The sequence below is a fragment of the Melanaphis sacchari genome, unplaced genomic scaffold (assembly GCF_002803265.2).
Source record: "Melanaphis sacchari strain LSU unplaced genomic scaffold, SCAv2.0 Contig202_pilon_pilon, whole genome shotgun sequence".
In the NCBI taxonomy this organism is placed as follows: Eukaryota; Metazoa; Arthropoda; class Insecta; order Hemiptera; family Aphididae; genus Melanaphis; species Melanaphis sacchari.
The window spans coordinates 157,392-170,963 of record NW_020270994.1 but is presented as its reverse complement, the minus strand read 5'-3'; the positions used below and the strand labels follow the sequence as shown (position 1 = coordinate 170,963).

General features: G+C 29.6%; 1 protein-coding gene across 1 annotated transcript; it reads left to right on the top strand.

Annotated features, from left to right (window-relative positions):
- Window positions 1-2,218: 2,218 nt before the first annotated feature.
- Window positions 2,219-12,959, top strand: LOC112593405 (extensin-like). Its single transcript, XM_025337789.1, has 2 exons — window positions 2,219-2,693; window positions 12,048-12,959. The coding sequence occupies exons 1-2, from the start codon at window positions 2,582-2,584 to the stop codon at window positions 12,887-12,889; spliced, it is 954 nt and encodes a 317-aa protein (XP_025193574.1). The 5' UTR covers window positions 2,219-2,581; the 3' UTR covers window positions 12,890-12,959.
- The last annotated feature ends 613 nt before the right edge of the window (window positions 12,960-13,572 follow it).

Genomic DNA, 13,572 nt, shown 5'->3' with positions numbered 1-13,572 from the left:
ACTGTCCCTGAATTTATATATAAAGATTATAGGTATATTCACAATCGCCAAAGCTAGAACAGACCGGAAGTTTTCTGCCATTACTGAACACTAAAATCTTTAATTAATTTATTTGATTCATAAAAAAAAATTAACACACATTATTGTAATAACAACAGAACCTTTGCTTTACTCAGAATCGATAACATTAAAATATAATCAACATTTCTATGTCATCATTCTCAAAACTTGTAAAATAAATACATAAAAAGTATAACAATAAACAGTTTCAATTCTTATAAACTTATTGGAATGTAGCAGAAAAAATTACGATACAAAATATCAGGTTTTTTGAGGTCATGTCTCATTAAAATACAGGGGCAAAACACTCAACCACTTGTTGACATATCATTATTTTTACGCTGACATCTTTGATGACAGTTTAATAAACAAATAATGATCCACTTTACACTTAATGTAGTTGTTTGGTTGTGATATACATTTTAGGGTTCTGAAGTCCAATAATTATATTTTCCTCATAATATTTATAATTTAGATTATTGAAATTAATGCATTAGATTTTAAATAATTTAAAGTTGTACTTTCTGATAGTGTATCAATGTGTGTCCATTATAAAGAGTTGAGTTGCTTAAAACAATTTACTATAGTTCAGTCATTCAGATCGAAAATGAAGTCAAATATTTTAAATTATAAATGTATATATATAACACATTACATTGTAATCAGTGAATAATGTTAGTTATATTCCAATATACACATTATAAGTAGGTACACATTTAAAAAAAAATGGTAAGAATGAAATAATTTAAATTAATGGTTTTCATTACACTACAACTTTCAAGTTTAACAATAGATGATTTTATTTATAATTGATCACTACCAGAATAATTGACAGTCAAATTAGATAGTATTAAAACAGTAATATATATTTAAAATAAATAATAGTTAATTTAATGTTAGTATTCTAATTTTTAAATATATTGTCTTATTGGACCAAATCAAATGAAAAAATAGACCCTATCATAATGGTGTAAATGGTTTTTCTTTTTCTTCGTGTAAATTATTATAAATTATAAAATTATAAAATTTATTTTTATGTCAAATGTAACAAATAATCCCAATTATGCACCCCTAGAGATGAGTATTTTGTTTGTGTAGTTATATGGGTTTAGAAGTTATTGTAAAGAATTTTACTTTATAAATATCCATTACGAGTACCTACACGCTCAACACATATTATTTTCATTCCTAGATGGTACTTAATCCATGAAATTAAAATTTATTTTTAAAGTTAATCGACATAATATTATTAAATAATTCGAACAGTGTAAAGAATACACGAAAACGTCACATCAAATATTATAAACAGTGTATTTTGTGTACCTATAATTAACATTACCTACATTTTTAACATTAAATAAAGACATATATTATAAAGAGAAAAATGATTATTGTACTATTGTTAATAATTATGTTTTGTATGTAAGTAAAATAATTTAATATAAACGATACTCGCCGTGGATCATTTATTAAAAAACAAAATATAAAAATAAAATAATAAAAAAAAAAAAGTTTCTGCTTTCCAACAATATCCGTTTTAGTATCGGGCAGAGGTCATGAGCCGGCCGACAGATTCATAAGCATATATAGAGGTATCTACACACACTCATTCGCGTATACATCACCACTTATACCGGGTATATACCTACGTTCGGCGTGCGTATTATCTCGTCGTCATGGCAGGGAAGCGGAGAGGTGAATAAGTATCGTATCTACCGGTAACGATTTCAATTTCTATATATATAAAAAAAAAAAAAAAACCACACACACACTATAACATTACGACGCGTGTATATTGCAAAACCAGTCCAGCAGAAAGATTGAGTGAGTGAGAGAGATGGAATAAGCTAGTGATAGAGAAAGACGCGTAGACGAACAGTAAGACTACGCAGACACGGACTGTGCATCGCACTGCAGGAAACACGGCGGAGAAAGAGAGTCCGCCCGTCGTAACCGGTCGAACGTTCAATTTCATTCACAAATCCATCGACTTTCCCCCTCTCCCTAGAAAATATGAATCCACCTCCCACCCTGCCAATGCAACAGGTTCCTTCCCGCAGATGAGTCTAGGAGCTTTACCCCCCCCCCCCCCGTTGTGGCGCACGCGTTACTAATACTCGCCGGGCTGAAAGCATTATTCATCATCATTGCCCGGCAATAAGTGGCTCAGTAGAGGTGTGCGTGTATATGTGTATGTGTGTATAGTGAATGTGTGCGCTCGCGCCAAAAAGTCGAAAATGTCGACAAACCTCCTCCTATCGTGGCAGCACGGCACCCCATACGACAATAATTCTCCGCGCAACGAGTGAATTTTGTTTAATCATCCGAAAATAGCGTACCCGCTCAGGACACCATAATATTCGGAGTCCTTATATTTTTTTAAAAGTTTTTTGTTTTATTATTTTCTCATTTTTCGCTAAATTGTATTGGTTACACGTCGATCATATTCATTGTTGCCGTTACAGACATTATACAATTATATTATATTATAATAGTCAAATCACATGACATTTTGTACGTGATGATGGCCAAGATGCGGTGCTTGTTCGTAGTTAACGTGCTCGTGTTGAAGATCATGGTCGGTGCTGCCGAAGTAGCAAACGGTCAAGCACCGTGGACTCACAAAGACACCGGTGAGTACAGACTCAAATTGTTTAAAAAAAAACTATTTCTAGTTAAGTCCCATAGTGGCCGAGTTATTATGTACGAACGAATATGATATTATCTACGTCGTTATTTTTTATTTGTAAACGCAACTATAGATTTACGACAAGAAACTAGCATACACACAACACACATTTATATTAAAAAGTTTTACGTTATTTACTAACAATATTTATGATAATAATAGTATTTTAACCATAACTATACATAGGTAATAAACTGAAATCACCGAGGTAAAATATGAATATTTGTAGAGTAGTAATAGTTAGATTTAGTTGTTTAAGGATATAAAAACTGTCAGAACAAACGATTAATATTTTAACTGTAGATACCTACATGTAAAATTATGATTATTTCAAAGTATTTTATTATTATATAAATTATAATGACACCACTAAACATTTCCTTAAAACCGGTTTGTCGATCCGTATTATAATGTCAACTAGTAGTAAATTTTATTAAAATGCATTTCGGCACTAATATATATTTTCTAAATTAAATATCCTATAATCTACTTTATAAAATTTTTAAAAATTTGGAAACTAGTATTAATTTTCGATTTATTTTTTATTTCTATTTCAATAAAAAATGATAACTGATCAAATTATTTTTGAATACCTAGTTTCAATGACGTACAAAAGTAGATAATTTAATAATCGAAATTAAATTACACTTGTTCGTTTATTGCTTATAAAATCATTTGTATGTATAAAAAAAAAAAAATTAAAGTGTATTAAGAAATTAAAAAAAAAAGATAGGTATGAATACGAAGTGATGTTGATTAGATATCTCATCATAAATATACTTAATCTCAATGTATACTATGTACGAATTTGTGGTTGAAAGAAAATGTCTAACCACAGATGAAATTAAATTTTTAATGAACCTTAGGGTTCACCGGCTTGACCGTTTTTAATAATTTTGTTGCGAATTTCAAACTTGATTTCACTAAAAACAAATACAATGGCCTGAATTTCAATTCACAAAGAATATTAAATGTAAAAGTTTATCAAATGTTATATATTATTATTTTATTTTAAGTTATAGCCTTTCGTATAATTAAGTTTAAACCTATTTATTTTTTACTTTTACTTAATGAACAATTTTAAACTGAAAAATTGAACATGAAATAATATTTATAAATTGAATACAATAAATCAAAATAAATCAAAAATATATTTGTAAAAAAAAAATTCTAGAGAAATACAATTACATTAATGAAGACTGTAAAAAAATGTCTCCCCTTCTAAAAGTAAAATAGTTTTAAGCTTATTAAGATATGTTATATGTGTAATAAATTTAGTATAAGCCATAGAGTAATAGACATAAAATGTAATTAAGTTATTTTAATATTTTTTACGCTAAATTAACACTTTTTTTATTAGGTATACAGGGAACAAAATGTATTTATTTATTTATACCATCTATTACTCGTTGTTGAATTTAGTAATTTTTTTGTAAGTGAATATAACGAATAGGCATATACGAATGAACAGAAACAGAAATTAAACTATAACAAGTGTTAATATAGTTTAATGTTTAAAGAACATATCTATGATAATACACTTATTTGAAAAATGTAAAAATTAAGAATTAATTAATTTTAAATTAATTGCATTCAGCTATTTTAAAATATATTTATTATTTTATAGATATATATTTTCAGCGAGAAATATTTATATACCTATTATATAATTATTTATACGTACAAGTGTACAACTATATATAACTTTACTAATGTACGCACATTAGAATGTTAATTAACTTATAAAATTCACGCAGTATTGTATTTTGATAAATCGCTGATTTTCAAAATAGATAATGTAAAAGAGGTACCTACTGTTATAAATTATAATATAATCAGTTCTCGGGATATTTGAAATTCAAGAAAAATGTTATAAATAATGTTTACGAGAATCATTAAGTACTTGGATTTTTTTTATCATCATATTAACATTTTTTATAATTTAAAAATATTAATATGCACGTACTGAGTATAGTAATAAATTAAGAAAATAATGTTCAACTAAGATTTTCATTTGAATGGTGGAAATTATATGAACCAAATCTTAACAAAAACTATTATACTTATAATACTTTAATTTCAATAACTGCAGGTGCATGATCGTATGTAAAGAAAGTGAAAGATCGATGACCAGTGACTACTTTATAAAACTGAATCCTTTAAATCAAGAATTTATTAATGAAAATTGAAACTTGTTGAACAACATAATTAAAGTTAATGAGAATTTTTTTGAAATTAGTTTACTCAACATTCATGTGCATTAGAAAATAAACAATACAATTTACGATTGAACATTTTAGAGTCGCGATACCAATTACTTTGCAATAATGTATCTATATAATTAATTATTATAATATATTTTATCTAAAAAACAGAAATACTTGATTATATATTAAAGTTAAAATAATTACAAAAATAGTATTTACAACAATCAATAATTATATTTAAATATATATTTACTCATGTTTAATTATTTTAAGAAATATAATTATTTATATGTTAGTTTTTGAGAAATTCAAGATACAATTAAATATTAATCAAATTGCTTTCAATATTTAGATGTAGATAGTAAGATTCTTAAATGTATTTTTATTAATTTTAATTTTGATAAAAATATTATGTTTTATACTTTATAGATGTTCGATAAGATTTTATAGTTTTAGTTTGCCGCATACTAATATTACTAGTTAGTTACTATTTTATTTGCTTATACAAATACTATACTAGTTAGAGGAATAAATATTTATTGCAACTGAAATTGCGAGGTAATTAGTCTTGAGACCATTTATAAAACCAAAATTAATAACCTGCAACTACCTATACAAGATGCAATTAATTAATGTATATTGTCCATTGCGTGTAATGTAAACGTATATCATTAATTTTTCTTTTTACATCTATAGTTCATAGACAAATTTTTTTTTTTTTTTAATAAATCATTCAGAGTTTTTTATAACACGATATTAGTTAGTATTCGTGTGATAATCGTAAAAAGTGTAAGCGAACTGTGAACGTGTACAAAGTGCAATGGTACTCACAATAATCAAAAAATAATTGAATAATTAAATCAATAATATTCAATCGATTCTATGCGGGAAAAATGTAAAAAAAAAAGAGACAGTGATAGAAATCGAAAAGAAAAAAAACAAATACCCATACGAATATAAATGATCGAGTACAATCGTGATTGGTTTATATTATAATATTATAGGTAATCGATAACTGAAAAAATACGTGAGTTATTCGGTCAACATTTTTATGATTGCGGTGTACAGTTGACGACGAGTCAATTAGCTGTCGAGTATAATTATTTTATATCTATATCATACGCAATACTTTACAGCCTCAAACCCGAGTCAAGAAACGATTTCGTTGACTTTCCTAACAAAATGAAGACGTTATACTCCCACTGGATGCGATTCGTCTGCAAGGGATAGTGATATCTATCGTGGTACGGCTAGAATATGAAAAAAAATATTTTATATCACATAGTATTCTAAGTTTTTAGGTATATATATTGAGTTATATATTATCGTTTATGCGCAAGATGTATATAGTCAATATTGACCGTACAGTTATCGCGACGGTAAATGACCATCGGTGGTGGGTCACGGGCGGCTTCTTTGACAACTTTCACTGCGCACGGGAACGGACTTGCATACATCCCGACGTCCGGTGAATAATTTCGCTCGGACATTACACGTACCTTCTACTTGTATCTATAATATAAATTCGGCAAACACGTATGATGAATCCGCTGCACGCCGAAAAAAAGCTGTTAAGGTACGCGTTTGATTGAAATATTAACAAAATCGACGGTATAAAATTATGTATAGCGTTATTATATAATTATCGTTGATTTTTTAAAAATTTACTATTTTTTATAAATAATTGGTTGAGTGATCAATGTTCATTAATTCAAAGCTTATAATTAACTAATTAAGTTAATTATTTAAATACTCATACTACTAAAAAGTTTTAATCGATACAGTTTATTAATTCATTATTCAATAGTGTTATAAATAGAACATTTCGACTTTTAAATACTGTAGTATTATGTAGGTATACATTTTTTTTTATCGTCACGTCACATTCTCAACCGTTTAACCGAGTTTTGCTTTCATGGAATCATAAAACTTTAATGTAATTAGTTCTTCGTAAAGTAAGATACTGTGATAAATATTTTAATTATTCAAAATTCAACTACACTACCCTTGTTGTAAATGAGTTGTCATGTCTGCTTGCTGTATTTGGCAAGGAAAACTACAAATATATAATCGGAGGGGTATATGTATAATATAACGCAGGAAACATATGTTCCGAGGAATCTTACACATTATATTATGACGTGTGCTGAACGTTTGTGTACTACAAGTGGTCCGTTTGGCCTAAACGTGTAGATTGTAAACTAGAAATCAGATAGTGGTGTGGAATTCTGTAATTGATAGCTCCTTCGCGCGTCTAGACCGTAATTCCACGCGCATATGACGTGTACATATATAATATGTAAATTATCATGACTTTTTTTTTTTTAATATGTTATTTCTTACACAGGTATATTATATATAATACATGTTTGGTGTATGCGAGATGTGGTGATGAGAAGAGTCAGAGTATCGGTGATATGAATAAAATCCCCAGAGGAGAGAGATCTTACAAGTGGGAAAATGCCGATCGTTCATAATTTATTATATAATAGTAATAATATTAAAATAGAATTTGTTTTATTATTATACTTGTGTACTGAAACTGAAATAATACTACACGCCACAGTGGCGTACTTGTGAGGGAGGGGTCATTAGATCAGGATTAGAGCGGCATTTTCGCATACCCCCCACAAAAGAGTTTTGTTTAGATGGATTTAATCCTATACATAGTAAATATATATATAATATAATAATAAAAAATATAAAATTATTATTATTTATTTATATATAAATATATTATAATATATATAATTTTAATAATCAGGTAAATTTTATCACATACACCGCGACTTAATAATAATAATTAAATTGAAAATCCCATCGATTTTATTAGCATAATACAATATTGGTAGGTATTATCACTTTTAACTAGAACATCCTCACTTCTTCTGAAAACTTAACTCGGATACGCCGTGATGTTTATTGCTTAATTGATTTTTTTTTCTGTCTAAAAGCAAGAGTAAATACTTAAATACACATGCATAGATTATATAGAATCATATAATTATAGGTACCGTATTGGTATAATAAGCTATATACGTACCTATAGCTTACTCGTTTTGTAAATAAAAAAGAATCTTCCAAGAGCATAAATATTATGTGATGTTCATATATTAATATCACTAATATCAGTGTTCGATGTCGACTGGTATGATACCGCTATAATATAAGAACTCGTGTCACGTTCTAATGTTCAAGCAAATACACGTCATTTATCAATGACACTATTTTTTATCTGCTTCAATATATATATACAATTTTTATTTTTAATCGTTTATTATTTTCACTGTCAATATGTTTCGTTTATTCTGAGTTTTCTCTACATATCCCGATTATACAGTGTGCTACGAGTCACTGCCGTTGTAATGAAATTCTAATATTTAGGGATATTTGCTTGTCAGACGTAATAGAAGAATAGATGATCAATTGAAATCGATATTATTATTAAAAGTAATAAATGGTTCAAATTTTTGGGGTTTAATTTTTTTATTTAATGTGTAAAAATTAAAAAAATTAACAATAATAATAATACACAATAATATTGCATGATTAAAAATATTTATTTTAGAATTCATAAAAATGATAGTAATAAAAAAGAGATTAATATTGATAATGATATTTGTTGTATAATTTAACCTAAGTATAAACACTATAAAGTATAAATTATAGGTATAATATACTAAAATATTAATTTAGAATGAAAAAAATTTACAAAGAAATTGATTATTTTTAATTGTCAATTTTTCTCAATAATTTAATTAATTCACATACCTAAATTTACAATTTTATTTCTATGAAAAAAAAAATATATATATTTTTTTATAACTGATTCTTCTTTATGTGCAACATCAGTAATCTAAAATAGTTTTGAGAAATAATTAGATACTATCATAAACTAAAATTTAATAAAACAATTAAAATGATTTAAATAAATTATACACATGGGCATATTAATATTATACTGAATTATTTCATTAAATAAATGATTAATTTTCTGTTCAGGATAATAATATTTCTTTAAAAGAAAATAATTAAAAAATATACTGATAAAGCCCAAAGTATATTTTTTTTATTTAAAAATTCAAATCGATCACAATGAAATATAGGTACTATTAATAAATATCTTTAATTTATCACGGTATAAAATCAACACATATTATGTGACTTACTTTAAACGTTTAAACATATTGACTAGGAGTGAAAGCGAATTATTTATGTCCACTCAAATTTGTATTCCTAACACCTTAACAACTTTTATAAATGTATATAATCATATCTAATTTGAATTCTAGACAGATTAACAGAAATGATTATAAAACAAATTAGTTATGTGTAAAGAAACTGAAATCAGGAATTTAGATTTTACTTTTTGTTATTAATATTCATACTGAGTTCTGAGATGTTAAAGATAGATCATTATTTATTTTACACAACAGTGTTTCCTTCATAGGTAGTTTTTATTTCAAACGAATTTTTTTCTGAATTCTTGAAGTGTTAATCATTTAAAAAATATTGAATTGTATTTGATATCAATTGAATATCCAATAGGTCGTATACTTACTACTGTACCTATTAGTGATTATTGGATACCTAGTTGAATGTGTATGTGTATTAGTGTATTAGATTATTAATTAGTATTTTAAAAAACCATTTTTCTTGTACTTATACAGTACCTACAGATGTCGAGTTGAAAACATATTTTGTCTGTAAATGGTTTGATTAAAAATTGGTTGCATCATATTTGATTTATATTATAATATATTTATTATTTATTTTGTAATATTTTTGTGATGAATGGTATTGTTTGAATTTTGGAGAAATGCTTTAATTTTATATTATTAAATTACCAGAGTAGTAGTTAGTTTTGTATAATATATATTGATTCATTCCTATAATAATTTAGAGATGCGAAATAATACGATAATATTCAATGCTTAAGTTTAAATACAATTAGTTTAACTTGTAACTTTATTCAGCTATAAACGTCATCGTATTTTTTCTTAAAAAAATCTTTAAATCATTCAATAGTATTATAATATAGGTCATAAATAATTGTTTAAAATGTTAAAACAATAACTGCAGTGTATTTCTACATTAGTAAAAGTAATGAGGAAATACAAATTAACTAACTCTCTATTTAATATACTTTTTAAGTTTTGTTTATATATATATATATATTGTATGTTTTATTTTCATGCATATTTTGCGTGTATAATTTGTAACTCATAAATAACTGTCATATTTACCATACCAATAATTATAGGTGTAACCACATAAAGCCCGTCATAATTAATCCCAAAATATTTTCATCCTCAATAATTAGTATACCTATACGGGTACCTAACTATTTTGACGAATGAATTTGATTTTCATTCGGCCGAGAACAAACCTACACATAGTATACGAGTATACTAGACCTATCTTAGCCTTATAATTTAATGAATTATTCTGTTAAAAAAAAAAAAAAAAAAAAAACACTCTTTAATATGATTGTTCAATACAGAACCTAGAAAAAAAGATAAAAAACCGATAAATGTATATAGATTGTCGAATCATCGATGGGGTCACGTGATTATGTAGGAGTAGTTTATAACGCGTGCATATTATTATATTATATAAATATATATAATTGTACATATCCGAAAAAATCTCCTAGAAATATAGACTACTACGCACATAGCTACCACTGATGATAAAATAAAAAAATAATAATACGCGTCTTTCCGGTATTTCTCATCAATCCGCAAACGGTAAAAAACTACAAACAATAAATGCACATACATTAGCGGCGCGGCACGTGCACTTATATACAACGAGTCTGCGTAAATATAAACGACTTATAATAATATTAAAAGCGAATCGGTTTGCGATCGGTCAAAAGAACATTTATTATTATTTTTTTTTACTCGCTTATACGCGTAATATTATGACTGCGGATAGACGGCGGAAAGTATAAGCGGTATATACCTACATATAGATAGGTAGATATAGCGCTATTGCGGCCCCCCAGGCACGGTCAGTTTTTTTATTTTTGGCGGCAGCGATTGTGGACCACCTAATGGGCGTACGGCGGGATCACTAATTTGTGGCGAGCCAGCGGAAACGACGGGAAACTAGTCCCAATAGTACATACCTATAATGTATACATGCACTATGTGGCTGGTAATATATAGGTTATAACTTGACCGAAAATGTTCGCACGCAAGCACACACATGCACTCACACACACACACATAAGCACCTACATATATAGAAAATCGTAAACGAACACCATAATATATAAATATAAACACACTTTAAGTCATATTATACGTCTTAAAATGGGCGTGTTGATAAAAAAAAATATTGCATTTTCGTCGTCTCTTCTACGTTTAGATGCCGCGGTAAAACTATATTATGGAACTATTCGTAAATTTCAAAAACAAACTCTTCTTCTAAAAAATTGCATATACGTCGATGTAATATAGCCAAAGTATTGATATATTATTTAAATGGTCACTGGAAATTAATATAATCAGATCACTAATGCTGCAGTTAATAAACGGGTAATTGATTTATGAATTTTTAAATGATCAAATCTCGATTTCGTGTCATAATAATTGGTCGTATTCCCATTAAATCGTATAGTATCTACGGTCATCATTGGTCATCATCAAACAAATATTATCGTTTGTATGAAAACAGAATCATAATATGTACAATAACACCGTTGTAACATAAACCATCACACGTCCGACGACGGTGATAATAACTAATAATAAGTTCGAATCTGGATTTTACTAAATTTCAACTTGGCCGTGTACGTTTATTCGTCACCGACTGGCGATCAGTATTTATAAACGATATTATAACTCATCGATAACACGGAAATAACAATATACGACTTAAACAACTCTGTTGGACTCGTCGACCTCAGCGCCTGGCGTGTGGGTGTAAAATATATTAAAATAATGTTATAGTCTCGACGATGCGTCGTTGCGCGCGGTTCGCCGCTCGTTACGACCACAGAAACAAATCGATTCCGTTACAGCGATTACGAGTGTTTGCTATTGGAATCTGATATCTAATGAATTGCGTTTGTTGTGTTGCAGCTTCAACGTCCGCCGGGACGACGATGACGGACGTCCGGAACGTGATTTCGCCGCGGATGGACTTCGAAGAGTGGACGCCGTTGGGCCGCGGCGATCCGCTTAAAAACGACCCGACGTTCGACTACCTGCCGCCGGTGCTGGACCGAGTGCACTATTGGAAACCGCCGCCGCCGGCCACTAACCGCGCGCACTTCTACTCGTCCGCGTCCACCGCGACGCCGACCACGCCGCCGTCGCAGGCTGTTCACGGCGGTTACAACCGACGGTTTTTCCTGACAGATTTCTCGAAAAGGGAACCGGTAGTCGCGACTTACGCGGCAATCAAGAGGCCGCCGCCCAACAACAGTCTGCTTCAGCCTCACCATTATCACCAGCACAACCATCACCACCCGCAGCAGCAGCAGCAACAACAACAACAACAACAACAAATCCAACACCACTCGCAAACGCTACAAGCGACACCCGCGGCCGGTTACCACTACTCGATGCATCCGGCCGCGCCCGTGCCCAGGACTCCGCTGCCGATGCTCACTCCGCCGCCTTACCAACAGTGGCCGGCCACGGCGAGCGATGTTCAGCGACAGTCGTCGTCGTCGCCGGACGTCCCAGGCAACGCGGTGGCCGAGAGCAAACAACCGCCGCCGACTATGGTTCGGGCGCCCGCGTTACCCGTCTCGCCGTCGTCACATCATTTAGCTGTCGTCAAGGCTCTGTTGGACAACGAAATCGACCGGACCACTGTCACGACCACCGGTACCGCGATCACCGCGGCCGCTTGTATGACGAGTTTTGAAATTCGCAACTCATTCGGTTCCTCAAAATCAAAATTATATGAAGTCTGAGTGGCTAGCAATATGTATGGAAATATGACAGTAGCTCTATCTTAGTAATAATTAATATTTTTGAAACTTTCTTTGTATCTCAACCTACTATAATCTTATGCTCTATGTTACTGTATATATAAAATTTATAATTTATCTATACAGAGTTCATACAAAAAATGTTATCAAATATGGTGTCTATTATTACTTATTATTAACAGATGCTCCAAACCGTAACAACAATACGTTTTCTCCGGAGTGTCTGGCGATAATATCGGATATGGTCGGCGTCTAGACTATGAACAGTCTGTCGTTGCCCAGAAAACGTACCTTAATATTATAATACTTATACAGTAGTCAGACTTAGATATAACATTTAGCCATATATATTCTACATATTATTATATACGATTGTAAATATGGAATATTATGATATTCTCATAACTTATATCTTAGTCCATAGTAATAACTAACTATATTAAAAATTTAACTTCTAAAAGCTTGCTAATCGAGTCTTTGATTCTGCGACCATAATTGACTTGAATGTGTGTTTACTTATAAGACAACATAACCCACCGTTGAAAACTTCTTGGCACGCCGCTGGGTAAAAATGTGTGGGGAAAAAATTTTATCGGATCATATTATTATGTTGTATTATTGTAATATTTTCATATTAAATTATTTTGTACAGTTTTTATATTTTA

Excerpts from the sequence above, each read along its gene's own strand:
- LOC112593405 (XM_025337789.1), top strand. The coding sequence starts at position 2,582 with ATGATGGCCAAGATGCGGTGCTTGTTCGTAGTTAACGTGCTCGTGTTG. Across the intron at positions 2,694-12,047 it reads GTGGACTCACAAAGACACCG|CTTCAACGTCCGCCGGGACG; the intron begins GTGAGTACAGAC and ends GTTGTGTTGCAG.